General features: G+C 37.0%; 2 protein-coding genes across 4 annotated transcripts; one reads left to right on the top strand and one right to left on the bottom strand.

The window, feature by feature from the left end:
• Window positions 1–799: 799 nt before the first annotated feature.
• LOC112500083 (NADPH:adrenodoxin oxidoreductase, mitochondrial) lies at window positions 800–8,174 on the bottom strand. Of its 3 annotated transcripts, none has more exons than XM_025103369.1 (13): window positions 8,013–8,174; window positions 6,932–7,036; window positions 6,349–6,462; window positions 6,205–6,258; window positions 5,945–6,061; window positions 5,600–5,709; window positions 5,451–5,524; window positions 4,160–4,221; window positions 3,774–3,972; window positions 3,364–3,427; window positions 2,229–2,296; window positions 1,862–1,998; window positions 800–1,667 (listed from the first exon to the last, which is right to left on the bottom strand). In XM_025103369.1, the coding sequence occupies exons 1-13, from the start codon at window positions 8,121–8,123 to the stop codon at window positions 1,440–1,442; spliced, it is 1,443 nt and encodes a 480-aa protein (XP_024959137.1). In that variant the 5' UTR covers window positions 8,124–8,174; the 3' UTR covers window positions 800–1,439. The 3 variants fall into 3 exon arrangements, with proteins under 3 accessions (XP_024959137.1, XP_024959139.1, XP_024959138.1); XM_025103371.1 differs by having other exon boundaries at window positions 1,599–1,667; window positions 1,862–1,912; XM_025103370.1 differs by having other exon boundaries at window positions 1,601–1,912.
• A 43-nt stretch (window positions 8,175–8,217) lies between these two features.
• On the top strand, window positions 8,218–19,501 carry LOC112500036 (putative E3 ubiquitin-protein ligase LIN). Its single transcript, XM_025103298.1, has 17 exons — window positions 8,218–8,227; window positions 9,543–10,387; window positions 11,182–11,418; window positions 11,533–11,615; window positions 11,669–11,719; window positions 11,835–12,983; window positions 13,747–13,891; window positions 13,981–14,238; window positions 14,671–14,977; window positions 15,052–15,206; window positions 15,769–15,885; window positions 15,984–16,115; window positions 16,280–16,399; window positions 16,881–16,991; window positions 17,076–17,222; window positions 18,332–18,577; window positions 19,222–19,501. Exons 1-17 carry the CDS (start codon window positions 8,218–8,220, stop codon window positions 19,237–19,239), a joined length of 4,131 nt encoding a protein of 1,376 aa, XP_024959066.1. The 3' UTR covers window positions 19,240–19,501.
• Window positions 19,502–20,778: the final 1,277 nt, after the last annotated feature.

The following is a 20,778-nucleotide window of genomic DNA, read 5'->3' as shown; positions in this document are numbered from 1 at the left end:
AACACTTACCCGATAAGTGTTTATCCATAAAATTTAACAATACTATTTACTTACTGGGTAAAATTTTGGTCCACCAAAACAACATCCTATGCAATAATTTACCTCGTAAGCACTTATCATGGTAAGAGTTGTTGCCCTCACTTCCCGGGTAAGACTCTTGGTCCTTGTTTGCCCTTACCGGATAAAATTCTTGGTTTTTACCATATTCATCGAGTGAGGTTGCGTTAATGAACTCATCAATATTTAAATGTATTAAAAAAAAATAAAGTCGGACCTGTCTGGAGGTGTGTCATACTGATCAAAGGCTGCTAAAACCTCCGCTGAGTATTTTGTGTTGAGCATTTATCTTCAAGTTCAACTAGCTTTATAGCTACCGTACATTGCCTAAGGAACACATTGCCAATTCACCAAGTGTAGCAACTGCAGTTCATCTATTAATAAGAAATGCTGTAGAAAATATCAAGATATATTAACACGAAGACTAAAACCCATAACAATCAAAGGAGCCATGAACATGAGATGTGATCAAGTCATTTTACCTTTATTAACATTGAGGAACAGGCAGTTAACGTCCCTTGGTGGAAAAGCAAGTGGCCCGTGAAAAAAGCATCCAAGCCAGCATTTACGCCGTTGCATCTTAATTCGTGGTTCTCCAGTTGAAAGTAGAAAGAATCACCAGATTAGGGTTTATAATGGTATTGACACCAACTAGATGCTTCTTTCAGATGAACAAACCAACCACACTATCCCACACCAAGCAGGAACACCAAGATAAAGATAAACTCACCCCATCTCAACTATGATAAACCTAGCAACATCTGACAGCAACTTTTACATGGTTCACTAATCAAAGTAAAGCTTCAAATTTTTTTGAATGGATCTTGGCTTTCCTAGAGAGTTATTGCCATAAACTAAAATAATGAATTTGGCAAAACTCCATTCCAGCACATATCGATGCAAAAAATTGTTAGAAATTTATGTTATATGCATGATACAATGTTAACAATTATGTGTTGTATAACAATCGCCATATGGCCTCAGCTTCAAAAGTTGAAGAATATAACCTTAGCGAGAGGTTCAGGGGAAAACCCCCAGAAAATTGAAAAACTGAGAAGCACTCGGGTAGCCATTCATCTGGATGGTATGCACATGTGCATATAAGTAATTGAAGTTGTTTTTTGGTTTTTATGCACATGTGCATACCGGAAAAATTGCTTACAAATTTACTTGCATGCACATGCGAATACAGCCTAGATGAACGATTACGAGGGTGTTCCTCAGTTTTTCATTTTTTTGCAGTTTTCCCCTAAACCTGACCCTATAAACCTTATACCCATGAATAACATGTTGATCCTTGTGAAGTCAAAGAATCAAGCCCCCTCAAGCAACAATCTGGAAGGAGAGAACTTTTTGGAACATATCCCACATTTGTTTTTGCTTCATTTAGTGGTTACTTCTAGTAGATCTTTCCAAGTGGTCAACTTTTCTCTGGGTTTCCCTTTCAAACTCCCAAGCCTCTTCTCTTCAGAATCTATTTTTTCCCAATCACTGAATGTAACAACTTGAACTTTCCTTCTTTCCAGTAACTGAAGAAGCCCCTCCCTGCCTGGCTTTATCGATGCAGATGTTAGTTTTCCTTTCTCTAAGTCTTCAGATATGCTTGCCACCTGTCAATTCTTTAACCCATCAATGGCGATAATTATAGCTATAGCTTGCCACAAGTATCTTAAGATTAATTGGAAAAAGATGTTACCCACAAGGTTCTACAATGGATACTTCTCTTTGATTACTGGGATAAATTACAAAAGCTAAGCAATAGGTACAGAAATATTTTAATTCATAGGATAAAATGGCTCTTTACCGTTTCTTCTGCATCATAAAGGTTAGTTGCAATTATTCCAGTTGGCCCTCTCTTTAACCACCCACATACGTACAAGCCATAATCAGGTTTAGCAAAATCAGAAGATAGAACACGCCCTTCAGTATTTGGAACCGTACCTAGAAAATAATTCATAGAGAAAGCAACATAAGGTTTTGCTTCTTAATACAGCCATAGACACAATTTCCAAATGAAGGGTTTACATTTCCTTGTATAAAACTAACAGTATGCATCAATCTCAAACCTACAGACATACTCCAGTAATATATCTAATACGCCTTTTCAACAACGGAAGAGTAAAGTATCAACTGTTAAAGGTTTGGTTGGATGCAACTTATATTGCGCATACCTTTGGGAAAATTAAAAGGTAAATCTTCAACTGGTATAGATGTGTAACCTATGCTCTTCAGTACCAATCTGTAAAAAGCAAATTTCAGTTTCACCAATCTGTAAAAAGCAAATTTCAATTTTGACAGTAATACGTATGCCACAGAAAAGATTAAACAAGTTCTGAGAGACCAGGTCATGCCTTAACACCGCTGGCCCATGTATATGGTTCACAAGCTGTTCCTTCTATTTAATTTTGCGGTATGCATTTTAGGCTTCAAGCAATCAGGTTCTAATTTCAATTCAAGTTCAGAGTACATATACTTTCTTTTGCCATCAGTGAAAGTTAATCAAAGAAGAGAGTTCGCTATCCAGGAAGAATTTACGTAAAATTGCAACTTGCAAGCATTTTCTATAAAGAAGTCTCCATTTCATTATAAAAAACTGATATGAGGCATACACGATAATTTAAATAACCAGCAACAAGAGAATAACATGGCAACTTATCCAATATTTCCCACACAAAAGACATATCACCTGTTCCTCACAGCTACAGTCCTTTTAAATAGACAAATTGGTTTAGAATCTAAAGAGCAGCACATTCAACCACATCCCCCCCAATCATTTCGCACAAGCAGATTAACCAGCATGATCTTTCAGGGGAGTTTGTTTTGATGGAATGGTTTTGAGAGATTTGGATTTCATGGAAGGATTTGGAATCTTTGGTGTGTTTGGTTTGTAGGATTTGAAATGGAATTGAATTCCATTTTTTATAAATAATTTATAAAAACAAACTTTAAATAATTATAAAAATAATTAAGTTACCTTTTTAGTAATCGATTATTACAAAAAAAATGTTTTCAACATATTTTAAAACATTATTACACAAATCCTATGAAATCCCGCAAAATACCAACAACCCTCATGGAATTTCTAAATCCCATGTTTGTGGGAATTCAGATCCAAGCAATCCTTCAAAGCAAACATGCAATTGGAATGGAATTAAGTTCCAAATCCCTCCAAATCCTATCCAATCCTACAAACCAAACGGAACCTCAGTGTATTTGAAACGGCCTGACCAGTTGCAACATTCTTGCAAATTTTGTTAGCAGGGATACAACATTTTAAAAATTGCTTCCAGTCAACAAGGAATTTACCCGCATTTTAGATCCTCATGCTGTCCTGTACCTGCTGCAATCTGATTTCCAGAGCCATCCCTTCCTAGAAAATTAGATTGGTGTTAATTTTTCTGTACTGCAAACAACAAACAAGAGCTTCTCCAAATGAAGTGTAAACTATAGATACAAGTTTTCAAACATTTCACTCAATAATCAATATCGAACAGAATTCGTAGTCATCTTAAAGTGGCTGCAGGGTATGGAAAACTACTCCACAAAATTAACATTTATGCTTGTCACAATGGCACTAATTATTCATGAGAAGGAACAATTTAAACATCTAGCAAATCAAAACATGCACTTTGACTGTTTATGAGAACAATGAATGTAATTCATCCCAAAGCCAACATATTTGTCAAGCCAGTTACACAAGCTTTTACTGATTCTACCTTGAAGTGTTGTCTTCTCGAATTGCAAACCAGCAACATGGCCACTTCTGTCATCTGATTCTAAAAATTTATCAGGTTTCCGGAAGAAAGTGAAGTGCAGTTCTCGTTGACCCGAACTTGGATGGGGTGCCGCTGATGAGGATGCCTTGGATAACAACTCAAAGACCCTCCTCCGTATACGATTGTTCTTCATTTCTTCCTTTGCAGAACAACAAAACAGAACCTCACTTATAGATCAAAAATCCTAAAAGTAAACAGGCTATACTGGAATCATAGAGCAGCTTTTAACTTGAAAAAGAAGGGGAGGAAGAGGCTGCATCACTGTGAAAATGAAAACATATTATTTTAACAGTATAGCCAAACGAAAGTTGAGGAAATGATTTGACCTCTTCTTCAGAGGTTGTTAGGAGATCGGTTTCCTTGATGTTAACATATAAATCTTTGATAGCTGCGATGAGAGATCCAAAACTTTATAAGAACCAGAATTAGAAGGAATTCAGCTTCCGTGTAAAATGAATTTGAAGAAGAAAAACACAGTGCAAAGTGTTGATTATTTATGTGACATTATACACTACAGAGAAGACCGCAAATCATCATAAACAAGAGAAAGTCTATGGTTATTTAGTGGATCTTTCCAACAGGAAACGGTCCTCAACCATCAAAGTTTCAAGTTCCAGATCACACAGTTACAACCAGAGAGGTTCATTGTAAAGGAAAACCATTTAGTAAGGCTAAACCGATTTCCATCTTGACCAATCTTATGCAAGAGCAACAGAAAGGGTCAAAGAATGCATTTAAAACCTAAAACTAATACTGAGAAGGCATCAGCCCATGGGATATTAATGGTACTTGTCATATTGTTTGTTATTTTATATGTTATTTAAAGCTTGTTCGAGATCGCTCAGAAGCTGTCAAACCTAGTTATGAGCTCCTCCAAAGGCACTTAATTGTTTTCTGTAAATTAAATAAAACTCAGCTTCTCTAAGCCAAAGCAGGGCAAAGAGTGATCATAAGCACATTTTCAGAAGCAGTCTGACCAGGTAATTTGCTATCCTATCCAAAATGTTATTTTGCAATTACAAAAGCTATATCCATGGTACTTCATTGTTATTCTCTCCATCTCAAAACAATATAGCATCTTCCATTTTGGGTTGTCCCAAAACAGTGCAAAATTCCTTATTGGGTAAGTTTTTAAACCTACCATACCTTTTGCCCCTTAGTAATAAGTAACTGACATTAGTAATTTTGAGTGTGGTCCCAATGTTTTAAGGGGCATTTTAGACATTTGATCAATAGTCAAGCATTTTTATTACACCAAGTGCCAAGTCAAATGTTGCATTTTCTTAGGATGGAATGCGATAATAATATTTTTTAATTGCTATCAATTATACTCGCTTTTTATTTTTAGTTCCTATTATGACTGATTTACAAAAGGACCTAAGGCGACCATTTATTAAACCAAACACATAATGACCACAATTCTTGTCCATTTTAACATCAGAAAAGTATCTTTCTACCAAACACCATTTTTGCTCTCTTACCGTTTTTAAGCAAATATTCAATGATGTATATTTGTTTCTTAAAATGCTTTTGGGTACATATGTCCTATTATGAGCAAAGGCATTGATTTTTGGAGAATGGAGCATCCGCTAACAACCCGTAACCTATAACAATTACCAAGAATTTCTCGTAGCTCTTTTGCAGTACAAGCCGCTTGTACAGGTCCACGTCTGCCAACAAGATAAACCTTCCTGAAAAATCAGAAGATAGATATTACGCACTTAAATTGCAGAAACTAGTTCGCCGTCCAACTAGCGATTGATAACCTTATGGAGCTCGTCTTAAGAGCAGCCAAAGCATGGCTGGCAATATCAGTTACAGCCAACTCCGTCGGCGGTTTTAAGAGAATCCGAGCAACATCAAGAGCCACATTACCCTAAAAAAAATTCAATAGTTGGTCATTTCATAATAGGTGTTTGCTTCAAAACTGAAGTTGTCACTTCACATATATCAGAAAAAATAATACGTATAACCTTCCTAACAGTAGAATCGCTCACTTAAAATAAAAACAAACCAATTAAAAAAGTAACTCTACCTACTTCCATGACTAATATGTGCACACTCATGAACATCTAAACAATGCACATATATGTACATATGTGTGAAGATACCTGTCCCAGAACTATGGCTGTGTCTGTGCTCTTCAAGTCCGGTGTCAGCTTGCTGAAGTCTGGGTGCCCATTATACCACCAAACAAATTCTCTGGCAGAGTGCACACCATTTAACTCCTGCAGTGAGTGCATAAAATAATGGTAAAATGAAATAATTTATGAGATTTTCAAATGGATGGTAAGATGCAGAAAACTGCCATTTCTGCGATGATCTCATATTTTGAGATTGAGCAGAGGCAACAACCAGGAAAATAACATACCTCTCCTGGTATACCAAGAACTCTATCACTTTCAGCACCATAAGCAAGCACAACCTAATTGATGGCATACGATTGTAATTATTCACATACAGAACAAAAAGAAATAAACTCAAAAGACTAAGTGATTTTAAACTTGTCCCTTACCACATTATAAATTTGGCGGAGCTCATACAAAGAAATGGAGGATCCAAGAGTCACATTCCCAAAGAATGAGCACCGTTCATTACGTGCAACCCGAGAAAATTGGTTGGTGACAATCTGTTGCAAGTTTTCTGGTCAAATGGCTCAATTAAGATGATTTTTTTTTTCAGATAAAATAAAGTAAATGCTGACACAAGGTGGTAAAATACAGTCATTATAAGGGCCATTTTGTATTGTCAAAATATCAATGATTAACCTTTTACTATTTATCTCCCTCTATCTTAATCATTAATTTATTATCTGCTTTCTTCATTAGTAATGTGTAATTCCAGATTTCCAGGCTTCTATGCCATGAAATTCATCAGCATTTCTGCAGTGGGACATAAAGAATCCTATATCTATTAGCAAACGCATACAATATTACTAGAACTTATAAAAATATATCAAACTTGTCCTAGCCCAAAAAAGAAGCAAACAGGCACAAACCAACAAAACATGATAGAGGATAAAAACTAACATCTACAAGTCCAAGCTAATACACACACGAAAAGTGATAAATAGATGTTGTAAATCTTGCAACACATACCTTTGTTTCAGGGTGATCAGGTGCTACCCCAGACCGAACCAATCCAAATGGTGTTGGCAGTCTATCAATGATGTCAACTTCTGCTCCTTCATGTGCTTTCAGCATCTATTAGTTTATTGCAGAAGTAATTTCCATCAAAAACGGATTCTTAGTCACTCTACAAATAGCACTAGCTTGAGAAAAACATTAAAGTCCATGTTTGTTTGGTTTCCGAAAGTAAAACCTGGTATATTATGAATAATTAAATTGATACCAATTCTTTATTCTGTTTGTAGCACCAAGAATTTCAAGTTTGTAGCATTAACATTGTTACTATGGTTTTCATTTTTTCTGTCCAGAAACACTTTTCAATCAAATATGGAGTTGAAGAATAATCCATATGTGATATGACTGTCAACAGTCAAATGTGAATTCTTTTTTCGGTATGTATGTATTTTGGGGGGTGGGGGTAGTGCATGACAACAACTGAATCATCTCAAACTACGAACATAAGGGATTCAGATGAAAGCTCCGGTCCTTGAATGAACGAATTAGCAAACACAAAGAAAATGGGGCCTTGCACTAACCAAAACCCCTATCTGTCCTGCTATAAGGTCCATGCTCAAAGCAAGCTTAATTGTGATTGAAGCTACAATTGAAGCTAGCATGAATTAATGAACACAACAGGACCATTAGGCATTGGTCCATGTTCATATAGATGATCCAAGACTTCCCAAACCAACTATGACAATTATGATGATTAGCCTATTGGGATACAAACGAGCAATGTATATCGGAATCAAGTTCTCTAAACGCAACCCCCATTAGTGAACTTTGATATTGATTAATTTAACAACTCAAACTCAAATGACTAGCTCAACTTCTCTGAAACGAAAATTAAAACTTATAATCAATAAATTATACCGCGCCAGCAGTCAATCATAAAAAAATGATCATCAATTACTTATTACCCCAAATTCAATGACGTCCATTTCTTCACATATACCTTTATAGAAACATACATACACACACAGAAGTACATATATATATATATATATATATATAAAGAGAGAGAGAGAGAGAGAGATAAGGGTGAGCAAACCTTCTCGGCGGTGTAAAAACCAGCAGGGCCGCTGCCGACTACACAAACACGCAATGATCGAACAGTAGCAGACGAAAACTTCCTAGCAATCATGGCTCTAAAAATGGCCATAGATGGTCGGAGATACAGATTCCTAACTAAAACTAGAATTTAATTTAGGGTTTTCCACGAGGGGGAAGAAGCTCTAAACTGCCATAACAGAATAATGGAGTTCAGTAGGATCTAGGATGGAAGGAGAGAAATTGGGTCAAATCTCATTCTCAGTTGTCTCTTGGGCTTTATGTTAATGGGCCCATTTATGAGAGTCCACCCAATAATTATTGGCCCATTTTTCTGAGGTCATCGGCCCAATGTAACTACAATGTTTAAAACTTTAAATACAAATATAAAAGTTTAATTTAATAATTTTAATTTATTTTGTATACCGGATGATAACAATAAATTAGAATAGGGATCAATGTTTCATATCTGACATGATTTTTATGCGGACCCATATGAACAGAGTGAAACAAAGCGAAACAACATTTGTTTCACAGGTGTGTTTCACTCCTGTCTCAAAAAACAACGTCGAACAAACCTATATTTTATTAATATATTGTACTATGAAACATCAAATGCAACCCCCCTCCCCCTTATATTTTATTTATTTTTTAAATTTTATTTATTGTATTTTATTTTCTTTAAACTTTCATTTTTTAACAGTTTCTATAATTTTGTTGATTTATATAGTTTATTAAATACTTAAAATAAAAAATATATATAGAGAAAATATATAAAATAAATTTTGAAAATATTATATAAACTTCATATTTTGGTTTAAGTTTAATTGTTTTGATGAAATGATATATTTTATTATAAAAATATTTATTTTATATTAATTTAATAAATTACATAAATTAAGGGGTGTTTGGGATTGTTTATCTGAAACAAAAACAACTTATGATTTTCTACAAAAGCATTTATCAACTTATTATAAATCAGAAGGGTTTAACTTCTTCAAAAACTCATTATTACCGATTTGGCATCGGTCTAAGTTGTTTATTCAAACACTTAAAATTGCTTATTACCGATACAACATAGAAATAAATCAATAAGTTATTTTTATAAACAATCCTAAAGACCCCTAAATCCTTGTATCTGATTTTCTTTATACATACCAAATTTACGTGCCATCGAAAAATATGTTTGGTAGGAGCAATAATCTTTCTATGAAATAGAATCTAAAAGGACCACGTGACGGCCGGCCAAGACGGCCGGCATAAACCTCCGCCGGTGAAATTCTGTTAAAATTACCAATCTACCCCTCTCATGGACAAATGGCAATTCATTTGGAATAAAAAAAAAAACCAAATAAACACAGGAAAATTACCTGATTATTTTATGCTAAATTTATTATTTAAAAATTCAAAATAATATTCTAAGTTAGAAAAAATAAAGAAGTCAAAGGGTATGACGGTAATTAACCAGGCCGTCCTAATAAATTTGGCGCCAGTACTGTTAACCGGTTTATCTCCGTCTCATTCGCTGTAGTCCTTCTCGCTACTGAATTTTCGAACTCCGCCACCGCCGATACCACCCCACCGACCACCGCCATGTTTACCACCGGCGAGATTCTCCAACAAACAAACGCCTTCCTCACAGAAGCACTCTCACAACCAGACCTCCGTCGTCGTATCTACTCCACCCTCCGGAACAAACTCTCTCCTTCTGTCCAACTCAACATCAAACACCTAAACCTCGCCGCTGAAACGCTTGAAAACGCCATTACCACCACCAACTCCTCCGTCAAGTCTTCTTCCCTCCGCCTCTCTGAAAAAGTTCTACTTTCATACTCCGAAAACCCATTTTCATCCTTCCTTCTCTCTCTTATCTACACTCTATGCCAATGCCCCATCGATGCCTCCCTTAGTCTCCTTGACTGTTTCCGAACTGACCCATCAACAGCGAGATCAGAAGTTGCTCCCCAAGTGTTCGAAGAAATGTTTCTAATAAATTTTTTACCTGTTCTTGAGTGGTACAATGAGCAAAGATCACGTATTTTATCTTCTTTATCTTCAAGTTCTGCATATGATAGTGATGACAATTCAATTGTCACGGATTCGGTTGTATCATGCACCACTTTACTGTCGAAAATGAACGGCAATCAAGCCTCGGAATTGAAGGAATTAGAGAGAGATTATGAGCAAGTTCTTGATGAAAATTGCAGGGTTTTTGCTGGGTATTTCGAAAAGATATTGGGAAATAGAGATGGGAACCGAGTAATCGATCCACCATTGGTGGTGCTTGAAGCAGTTCACATGGGTGATACATATGAGCACAACCAAAATGAGAAGAGCATATCAACCGAATTTGGATCAAAAAATGGACGGTATAATGTAATGTTCATTTTCCAGCTTATATCTTCTTGATCATTTCTAAAGTTTCTTAAAATGTAGCATCATCAGCAGATTATGGTTTTGTGTTCTTGACTGCTATGATCATGAATCTTTCACTAGCATAAACTTGGGATTATTTAAATTAAATTATAGGATGTTGGTCATTACTCATTGGGATATTTTACTTTCTTTGAAGTCTTCCGTATTACAAGTAATTTGTTCTGTTTTCTTTAGGTACTAGCTTCACCATGCCTGAATTTGTACAACTTCTTAGAATCTGCACCCGTTGATTGGGTCAAATAGTCCTTCGAACCAAAGCTCACATAGTCTTTAAGTTTTTTTTTTTTTAACATTATCCCCTTTCAATGGTTTGCAGTCCTACCTTCTGGTCACCATGGGTGTCTGCGCCAGGTTGCATGCACCTCGACTAATCCTATTGGCCCTAAAGTTAATAGTCGGGCAAACCCTCCGCTGGTGAGGGGACTTGAACTGTTGACCTCTAGGATTAAAACCAAGGTAGTTAAGCTACCCCTTAGGGTTGGTCTGCAAGGTTTGCAGTTCTGGACTCCTGGTTGTGATATCATCTTCTCCAATAGCAATAAAAAGGGTGTTCTTTTTTCCCTTCCTGCAAATCCCACATTCAGAAACTTCCTTAAATCCAGACTCCAGAGTTTTTGTCTTGGATCTTAAAGAAATGTATTTGTTTCTGTTTTCTACTTCCAATTTGACAAAGTCAAGCTATGATTACTAGTATGCTCCATGACTGAGTCCTATGTTTTTGTTATTTTATGCAGCCAATATGGACTGAGGGAGAACAATCTATTGAAATCCAAATCAACAAAGCCAAAACTCTCTCCAAGTTTCCATCTTTCTTGCCTGAAAGAGTCTCTCCTAGAGTTCTGACCAACCAGAGATCATCTTCAAGAACATCTAAACCGTCACCATATAAAGACAGCGGTTCAGAACCCGAGTCTGTTCACGACGACGATTCTTGCAGCACCTCATCCAGTGACTCTGATGCAGAAGTAAAGGTCCTAATCGATAACTACAAAGAAAAAAGAAATAATATTCTCCATTGTCGGACTGACTTACCTAAGCAGCATTTTGTCTTAACCACGAAAGCTGTCTTATTCTGTTTTTAGCAGGAAAAGAAGACAGAAATGGCATTGGTGGACTCGAAGAATAATCAATCTCAGAAACAGAAACAACCCATTTTAATAGAGTCGAGGTAAGAACTTCCATTTCATGAACTAGTTCTCTTTGCGTTACCTATTCTAAAAGCTGCTGGGGTCTTCACAGAAACAACCTCTCTACTTTTGAGGTAGAAGTCAGGTCTGCTTACATTTTACCCTCCATTGATCCCACCTCCAGGTGGGATATACTGGGCTCGTTTGGTTTGGTTTGTTCTAAATCTGGATTCGTTTTTTTTCTTATTGTGAAAAACCAGTTCTCTTGATCCTCTAATGGAAGACTATGATAACCAGATGAATGAAGGAAGGCATACACCACCTAAAGACTTTGTTTGCCCGATAACAACCCATATATTTAACGATCCAGTTACTCTAGAAACTGGTCAGACTTACGAGCGTAAAGCGATCCAACAATGGTTAGAAAGAGGGAATGCTACTTGCCCAATAACCCGACAGAAGCTTCACAGCACTCAACTTCCTAAAACAAACTATGTGCTTAAGAGGCTGATTGCAAGCTGGAAAGAGTTAAGTCCCAGAAATTCTGGTTTATCACCTGAGATTTCATATCTAGAAAACGAGCATGTATATATCCCTCAGTTGACTTCTCCCAACAGTGTGATAAGCCAAGCAACTATTGATGGAACAGTTAACGAACTCAGACTTACCATCACGAGTCTTTGTACTTCTGAGGTGTTGAAAGAGGCAGAAACGGCAGTTCTTAGAATCGAAAGATTCTGGCAAGAAACCAGTATGGAAGTGGAAATCCAAACTATGCTCTCGCAACCTCCTGTTATTAACGGGTTTGTGGAGATTCTGTTCAGTTCTATTGACACCCGAGTTTTAATAGCCACTGTTTTCCTCCTATCTGAGCTCGGATCAAGAGACAGCAGCGTGATCTCGACACTAACAAGGGTGGATTCAGATGTGGAATGTGTCGTTGCACTTTTCAAGAAAGGTCTGTTTGAGGCTGTGGTTTTGATCTACTTGCTTAGACCCTCTATCGCTAGCCTTCTTCAGATGGATATGGCGGATTCCCTTTTGAGTGTCATTAACAAGAGGGAGGATGAGTTCTTTAAGATGTGCATCAAACCGAAAGCAGCTTCAGTGCTCTTATTGGGACAGATCGTTGCAAGTGGTGATGACGATGCGATTTTTGAAGTCATTAGAAGGGTAATCTCAGGGAAGGTGATCGAATGTATTATCAACAGTTTGGAATCAGAGTGGACCGAAGAAAGAATCACAGCGATCTGTATACTATTGAGATGCATGCAGGAAGATGGAAAGTGCAGGAACATTGTTGCCGATAAGGCTGAACTTGCTCCGGTTTTAGAAAGCTTTGTTGGGTCGAATGATAAAGATCGGTTTGAGATCGTTCAATTTCTTTCCGAGTTGGTTAAACTAAACAGGTATTAATTCCTCAAATGTGATATTGACTTACAAACATAAACCTATGACTTCAGGTTTTAGAGGGAATTCCACGGGGTTCCACATATCTTAACATGGTATTAGAGCCAGGATTGGGGCACCATTGCCTCCTTTTGACGGGGCATGTTGGAATCCCACATTGGCTAGACATGGACCATCAAACTTTTATATATATAGGGTCAGGTTCAAGTGAAACCCGCAAAAAATGAAAAATTGAGGAACACTCTGGTAACTGTTCATCTAGACGGTATGCACATGTGTATACAAGTAATTTGTAAGCAATTTGTCCAGTATGCACATGTGCATAAAAACCAAGAAACAACTTTAATTACTTATATGCACATGTGCATACGGTCCAGATGAATGGTCACCGGGGTGTTTCTTAGTTTTTCATTTATTTTCAAGGGTTTTCCCCTGAACCTTCCTATATATATATATATATATATATATATATATATATATATATATATATATATATATAAGAATCTTCCCCCTCTCTATAAGGGCTCTTTTAAAGAGAATTCAAAGGGGTTCCACATATCTTAACATGGTTTCAGACAGGGTTGCGGCACCACCTAGCCTCCTTTGTGGGGGCATGTTGGAGTCCCAGTTTAGCTAGACATGGACCATCAAACATGTATATATAGGAACCTTCTCCCTCTGTATAATGGGTCTTTTAGAGAGAATTTAAAGGGGTTCCACATATTCTAACATTGATTTTCTTTCTTGCTTTTGTTACTATAGGAGAACATTCAACAACCAAATCCTGCATATCATAAAGGATGAAGGCAGTTTTAGTACAATGCATACACTCCTCATATATCTACAAACAGCTGCAGCCGATCAATTGCCTGTTGTTGCCGGCCTCCTTCTCCAACTAGACCTTCTGGTTTGACTCTATCTCCCTGTAGACATGTATGTATGCAACAAGATCAATAGAAGTAATTTAATTTACATGTATCCTTTCTTTTCTTGCAGGCAGAACCAAGAAAAATGAGTATTTATAGAGAAGAAGCGATTGATACTCTTATATCATGTCTAAAGAATTCAGACTCCCCATCTGCTCAAATTGCAGCTGCTGAGACTATTTTGTCCCTCCAAGGGCGATTCTCTTCTTCTGGGAAACCTCTTGTTCAGGCGTATCTTCTTAAACATGCTGGACTTGATAAAACTTATCGATCTACAATGCGAAGAGAACAACTTTCAGCCATTTCTGGAGAGGTTCAAGAAACTATGGTTTGTTTCTAGTCTTTTTCTCTGTTGGAGTCCCAAAATCGGCTAGACACAGGCCATCAAACCTACCTACCTATATATATATATATATACATATGTACGGAATTCCCCTCGCTCTATAAGGGCTCTCTTAGGGAGAGATTTAAAAAGGTTCCACGTATCCTAACATGGTATCAAAATGAGTCTAGCACCACTTAGGAATTCGACAACTCTTTTGCCTCTGTCCTTGGGAGCACTGTTTAGCCTCCATTTGAGGGGGTGTGTTGGAGTCCCACATCAGCTAGACATACCATCAAACCTCTATATATGTAGGAACCTTCCCTCTCCCTATAAGGACTCTTTTATAGAGAGATTAAATAACAATCCACATATCCTAACAGCCATGCCAAATATTTGAGCTCCATTTACATCGACATTATCGATTTCTATTGACAGGAAGAAGAGAAAGCTGCCGAGGAATGGGAAAGAAAGATGGCTTTTGTTTTAGTGAGCCATGAATTTGGTCTTATTTTTGAGGCTTTATCAGAAGGATTAAAGAGTAGATACGCAGAAATATATTCGGCATGCTTTGTGTCTGCGACATGGCTTGTACACATGCTCAGAATTCTTCCTGACATGGGAATTCAAGGAGCAGCACGAATTTGCTTGCTTAATCGCTTTGTGTCGATCTTCAAGTCTGCAAAAGACACAGAAGATAAGGCTCTTTCCATGCTTGCTCTTAGCAGTTTCATCCATGATCCTGGTTAGCATCTATCCATGACTAAATTTCTTGAAAACCCCAAAAAAAAGATTCAGAAAAGCATGGAACTTAAACAGTTATTACATCTAATCTCTGCTGGATTTCAGATGGGCTTCGGGATATAACCACCCACATGAAAGAGATCTTGAAGGGTCTGAGGGAATTCAAAAAGTTGTCTAATGTGGCATTCGAAATGCTTAAAGTCTTTTCAGAAGGGAGTGAATCTAGCGCTGTGAGTTTTTCGTTTTGGGCGAAAAAATGAAACCGAAAAGAACTACAAGAAGATCAGCTTTATTTCACACCACATATGTCTAAATGTTCTAATAGACTGCTTTATAGGTTATAAGTTTATATGACCAAACAATTAATTGTCCTATATAAAAGTGTTACAATAAGTTGATAGGACCTTTTTGGGCTTCCTAACATGTTAGTTAGGACACTTTTGAAATAAAATAACAGGACATTTCTGACGAGTGCCTTATGAACACATCTTTTTATACGACATTTGTTTTTATAAGACACCTTTTCAGATAGTGTCATATAAATATACTTATAGGACACGTTATTTTAAAAGTGTCCTAAAAAACTTGTTAAGATGCCCAAAAATATCCTATCAACTTATTGCAACACTTTTACATAGGATGCACAATTATTTGGTCCTATAAACTTAAGTCTTAAAAAGCAGTCTATTGGGACATTTAGACATATTTGACGTCCTATAAAAGCCGATTTTGTTGTAGTGAAATTTGATATATTGTCCTGGTTGCTAACTAGTCGTTCTTCATGGGCATCAGGATCTATGGAATCATAAAGAACTAACCCAACAAGATTGTAGCATGAATGGTGAAGTTCTATCAATAGTATGTTACAAAGACAAAGTCTTTTCAGGCCATTCAGATGGTACAATAAAGGTAACTCTTTTGCTCTTTCTAGACCATACCATAAAACTGCATAATCTGGGGTTTACATCTTTGGTTCTGAAAGTGATTCTTTAACTGAAATGATGAAGGTGTGGACCAGTAGAGCTAGTGTTCTATATCTTATCCAAGAAATCCGAGAACACTCGAAGGCAGTCACTAGCTTGACTGTTCTACAGTCTGGGGATACATTATATAGCGGTTCACATGATAAAACTGTCAGGGTAAAAGATAATTCTTTCTATTTCTATCTCGTTAGTTTCAAATACTTGTATGATTTGTGATGGAGTCCCAAATCAAATGGACTTGGACCCTTTTCTCAGTAAGGGCTCTTTTTGACAATTTGATGGTCCGATTCTGATGTGTTTCATCTCTCATGATAAACTAGGCCTGGTCTATTAAGGAAACACTTCAATGTGAACAAGTGTATGATGTCAAAGATCATGTTAACAATCTGCTAGTTGCAAATAGCATCTCATGCTTTATACCTCAAGGCGCTGGAATCAAGGTACGTTTTTGTCTATAATATGGTTTAATGTACGGTAACTTCTGTTATAGAGGTCAGGTCTGCGTACATCTTATCCTCCCCAAACCCCACCTCTGAGTAGGACACACTGGGGTCATTCAGTTTGGTAACTTCTGTTATAGAGGTCGGGTCCATGTACATCTAGTCCTCCCCAGATCCCACTTGGGTGGTGGGTCATTTGGTTTGTAAACTTCTATTATTATAGAGGTCAAGTTTGCATATATCTTTACCCTCTACTTCTGTTATAGAGGTGAGGTCTGCGTACATCTTCCCCTCTCCAGACCCCACCTCAGGGTAGGATATACTGGGGTCGTTTGGTTTGGAAAATTCTGTTATAGAGGTCAGGTCTACGTATATCTTTATCCTCTACAAACCCCACCTCAGGTTAGGTGGGATATACAGGGCTTGTTCGGTTTGGTAACTTTTATTATAGTTACTTCACGTAGCTGAAATGTTTCATCAGATACATTCATGGAGTGGAACATCAAAACTACTGAATCCAAGTAAATACGTCAAGTGTTTGGCTCTTGTTCAGGGAAGATTATATTCGGGATGCCAGGATAATAGCATTCAGGTATAGTTTAGCATGGTTTTCGTGGTTTATTTTTCTGGGGTTCACTGTAACATCACTATAATCGAACTTTATGCTTGTTTACAGGAAATCGACTTGGCAACCGGCACATTGATTTCCATCCAAAATGGCTCAAGAAAACTACTGGCTAAAGCGAATCCGGTCCATGCCTTGAAAGTTCATGATGGACTCATATACTCTGTCGGTTCTTCTTTAGAAGGAACTGCATTAAAGGTATTAGCAAGATTATGCTTTTCAATTACAAGTTACAACCATGTACCTCAAACCAAACTCGTGAGAAAATGTGGAACCCCATTAGATTACTCTCCAAAAGAGCTCTTCAGGAGAGAAGCGAGGTTCCAACATATATTGAGGAGAAATGGTTCGAGTCTAGCCGATATAGGCCTCTAACACGCCCTTCCGGTGGAGGCTAGATGGGCGCAAATTATCCCAAGAGTGATGAGAGAGAGTTAGAGGAGTACATGTAGCAGCAGGCAGAAGCTAGTGCTACTAATGGGCCCGGGCTTCTAACTAGTTTGAGTTCGCGTTCCCTTTCTTTCAAAGGAATCCCTTTCTTCTCGACCTGACGACCGAACCTGCGAATTTTCGTTGCGAAATCTCACCTTTTGGAAATCTCAAAGAAAGGAAAGTTGGAGTATACGTTTTTTTAAAGACCTCTCCCTTGTACATTATTCTAATCTAACAATTAGGTAGGACACTCGTTTGCCCCGAGATGTCAAGTCCCTCGAGTGGTAAACCTTGGCTCTAATACCATGCAAGAATATGTGAAACCCCGTTAGATTATTCTCCAAAAGAGCTCTTAGAAGGCAGGTTCCAACATATATTAAGGAGAAATGGTTCAAGTTTAGCCAATACATAACAAAACTGAATTAAACGTACCCAGTATAGAGAAATGGTTCAAGTTTAGCTAATATGAGACTCTTAACAAAACCAAACCAAGCATACCCGATATAGAGAAACGGTTCAAGTTTATACCCGATGTAGAGAAATGGTTCAAGTTTAACTCATATGGAACTCTAACAAAACCAAACTAAACCTACCCAGTCTAGAGAAATGGTTCAAGTTTAGCTAACATTTCTAACAAAACCAAACTAAACGTACCCTGTATAGAGAAATGGTTCAAGTTTAGCTGATATGGGACTCTAACAAAACCAAACTAAACATACCCAGAGGTAGGGTCTATGGAGGGTATGATATACACAGATCATACCTCTACCCTTAAGGGCACAATTACCCTATTAATGGATTTCCTTCATTGAATCAATCTGGTTTCTATTTTTTCTATCCGGTGCTATATCGAGTTTTCTTTTGTTTTCTTGAAGATATGGAATGCTTCAAACTACACTTTAAACCAATCGGTGTCTTTGGGGAGCGAAGTGCGCACGATGGTCATTAGTTCCGATATGATTTATATGGGTTGCAAAGGAGGGGTTGTGGAAGTATGGTGTAGGAAGAAACTCACTAGAAAAGAAACCCTACAAACTGGTACAAATTGTAAAGTTGTTTGCATGGCTCTAGATAGCAAGGAAGATGTCTTGGTGATTGGAACCTCTGATGGAAGAGTTCAGGTACTTCTTTCAGTTTACACAATTCTTTCAGTTCATTTTATTGAACAAAATCGGCTTTATAGGACGCTAAATATGTCTAAATATCCTAATAACTGCTTTATAAGACTCAAGTTTACAGGAATAGATAATTTTGTCGTATGTATGTAAAAGTGTTGCAACAAGTCTCGACATTTTAACAAGTTTTTTAGCACAATTTTGAAATAAAACATAAAAATTGTCTTGTAAAAACAAGTGTCCTATAAAAAGATGTGCTCATAGCACCTTTGTCAAAATTGTTCTATAAAAAAGCTAATAGGACATTTTATTTCAAAAGTGTACTAAAAAACTTGTAAAGATATCCAAATGCGTTCTAACATCCTCTTGTAAGACCTATATATTGGTCCTATAAACCAGTCTATTAGGCTCTTAAATATTTAGACATATTTGGCATCCAGTAAAGCTGATATTGTTGTAGTGTCTCATCTTTCAAAAACCCTCTTCTGTACACACTTGCAAGTTGAGGGTTTTCACGAGACCAGCCGCTCTAAGGACATGTTTGCATACATCTCACCTCCACTGGACCCCAACTTTGGATGGAATCTACTTGACTCGTTTAATCGGGTTTGGTTCTTTCTTCATTTACCCTATTGGCATATGTTTTGCAGGCATGGGGAGTGAGTTAAAGATCTCGGTGTAGATTATGGACAATAGGAACGATAAAACGAAGGCATATTTGACTGAAATACATTTTTAAAGGTTTTCAGGGTCGAGGTTTGTTCAAAGAAGGTGATATAATTTATACATGTATAGTTTCTAATTATTTGTAATACAACTTAGCGTAAACGTACGGTTTGTCTATTCAAGATGATATGAGGTTCTGAGTTTGAATATATTCTTTTGTAAATTTCCAGTATTATATCAATAAAGAGTCTCCCTTCGGTATCTAGAAAAACAACCTTATGTTACTATATTGTTTTGTGTTTGTATAAATGATTCTTTGGCAAAAGCGGATAATATCATATACGCAGTCAGGCCTAAAAGCCCGATTAAGCTAAGTATATTCTTATGGCCCGAGAAAGGCTGATTGAGCCCATTTTCACACTCAATTCCCAACCTAGCTCGGGTTTTGTAGGCATGAGATCTTTTTTGCTTACTAAATACAGGTTGGCCCCGAATGGACATAACAGTCCAGGTCAAAAGTGTCACCATGTAATTGGTTACGACATAACCAGTCCAGGCCTCTAGCCTAAAATGTGTAACTGATAGTCCCTTGACCAAATCGTAATTAATAGGGACCAACCGATTATAACCGGCCTTTAACCACTCCCTCTTTAGCATGTCAATTGTAATCGATCTCCCTCAACTCATTAGGCCATCAATCTAGAATTACATTTGTGGTTAAAGGGTATTCCTACAAATGATGGATCTACTTTCTAACCATAGTATTTGGTTTTTGTCAAACATATATATATATATATATATACACATACATATATATAAAGGAGGTTGAAACGAAAATGGTAACTAAATAAGAGAATATGAAAACGGCCAAATCATGTACAAAATCACATGTGATTTTTACATTAACCATCAACAAAAGGGTGTGCGAGGGACGTGGCCCGCGGCCTCAGGTCGCGGCCAAAGTCACGTGAATCTTATGTGATTTTATACGTGATTTTAGTGTAAAATCACGTTTGATTCGACCTTTTAAGGTGTTTTCCATAAATATTTCAACTTATTAGGTTGCATTGGTTGCACAAATACGATGGGTTGCATTTAAAACAAACTCTCTCTCTCTCTCTATATATATATATATATATAAAGAGAGGGGGGGGTTGGGTTCACGTGAGACCAGACTATTTTCATAAGACCCGTGAGACCACATTTTTACACTTGAAACTTCACAGCAAAAACACTGTGAAGATTACCTTCACAACATTTTGCTGTAAAGTTTCAAGTGTAAAAAACTGGTCTCACGAAAACAGGTTGGTCTCACGTGATCCACCCTATATATGTATATATATATATATATATATACATATATATATACATATATATATAGATTTTGGAATTAGAGGTGTTTTTATATCAACATTACTGGTTGATCCAGTTGAAAATCTAGAAGGAGTAAATGGAAAAGATCCAAAATTTATATCTACTGAACCATCATCATGTTCTATAATTCTTGATGGTTGTTTTGAATTATCTAATTGTTTAGGTGG

Source organism: Cynara cardunculus (genome assembly GCF_001531365.2).
Source record: "Cynara cardunculus var. scolymus isolate 2C chromosome LG 17, CcrdV1, whole genome shotgun sequence".
Lineage (NCBI taxonomy): Eukaryota > Viridiplantae > Streptophyta > Magnoliopsida > Asterales > Asteraceae > Cynara > Cynara cardunculus.
The sequence above is the reverse complement of the archived record's forward strand: the minus strand, read 5'-3'. Positions and strand labels throughout refer to the sequence as shown.

Excerpts from the sequence above, each read along its gene's own strand:
- LOC112500036 (XM_025103298.1), top strand. Across the intron at positions 16,116-16,279 it reads CACATGATAAAACTGTCAGG|GCCTGGTCTATTAAGGAAAC; the intron begins GTAAAAGATAAT and ends ATGATAAACTAG. Across the intron at positions 16,992-17,075 it reads GCCAGGATAATAGCATTCAG|GAAATCGACTTGGCAACCGG; the intron begins GTATAGTTTAGC and ends GCTTGTTTACAG.
- LOC112500083 (XM_025103369.1), bottom strand. The coding sequence starts at position 8,123 with ATGGCCATTTTTAGAGCCATGATTGCTAGGAAGTTTTCGTCTGCTACT. Across the intron at positions 6,062-6,204 it reads TTCTTGGTATACCAGGAGAG|GAGTTAAATGGTGTGCACTC; the intron begins GTATGTTATTTT and ends CACTCACTGCAG. Across the intron at positions 2,297-3,363 it reads CATGAGGATCTAAAATGCGG|ATTGGTACTGAAGAGCATAG; the intron begins GTAAATTCCTTG and ends TGCTTTTTACAG.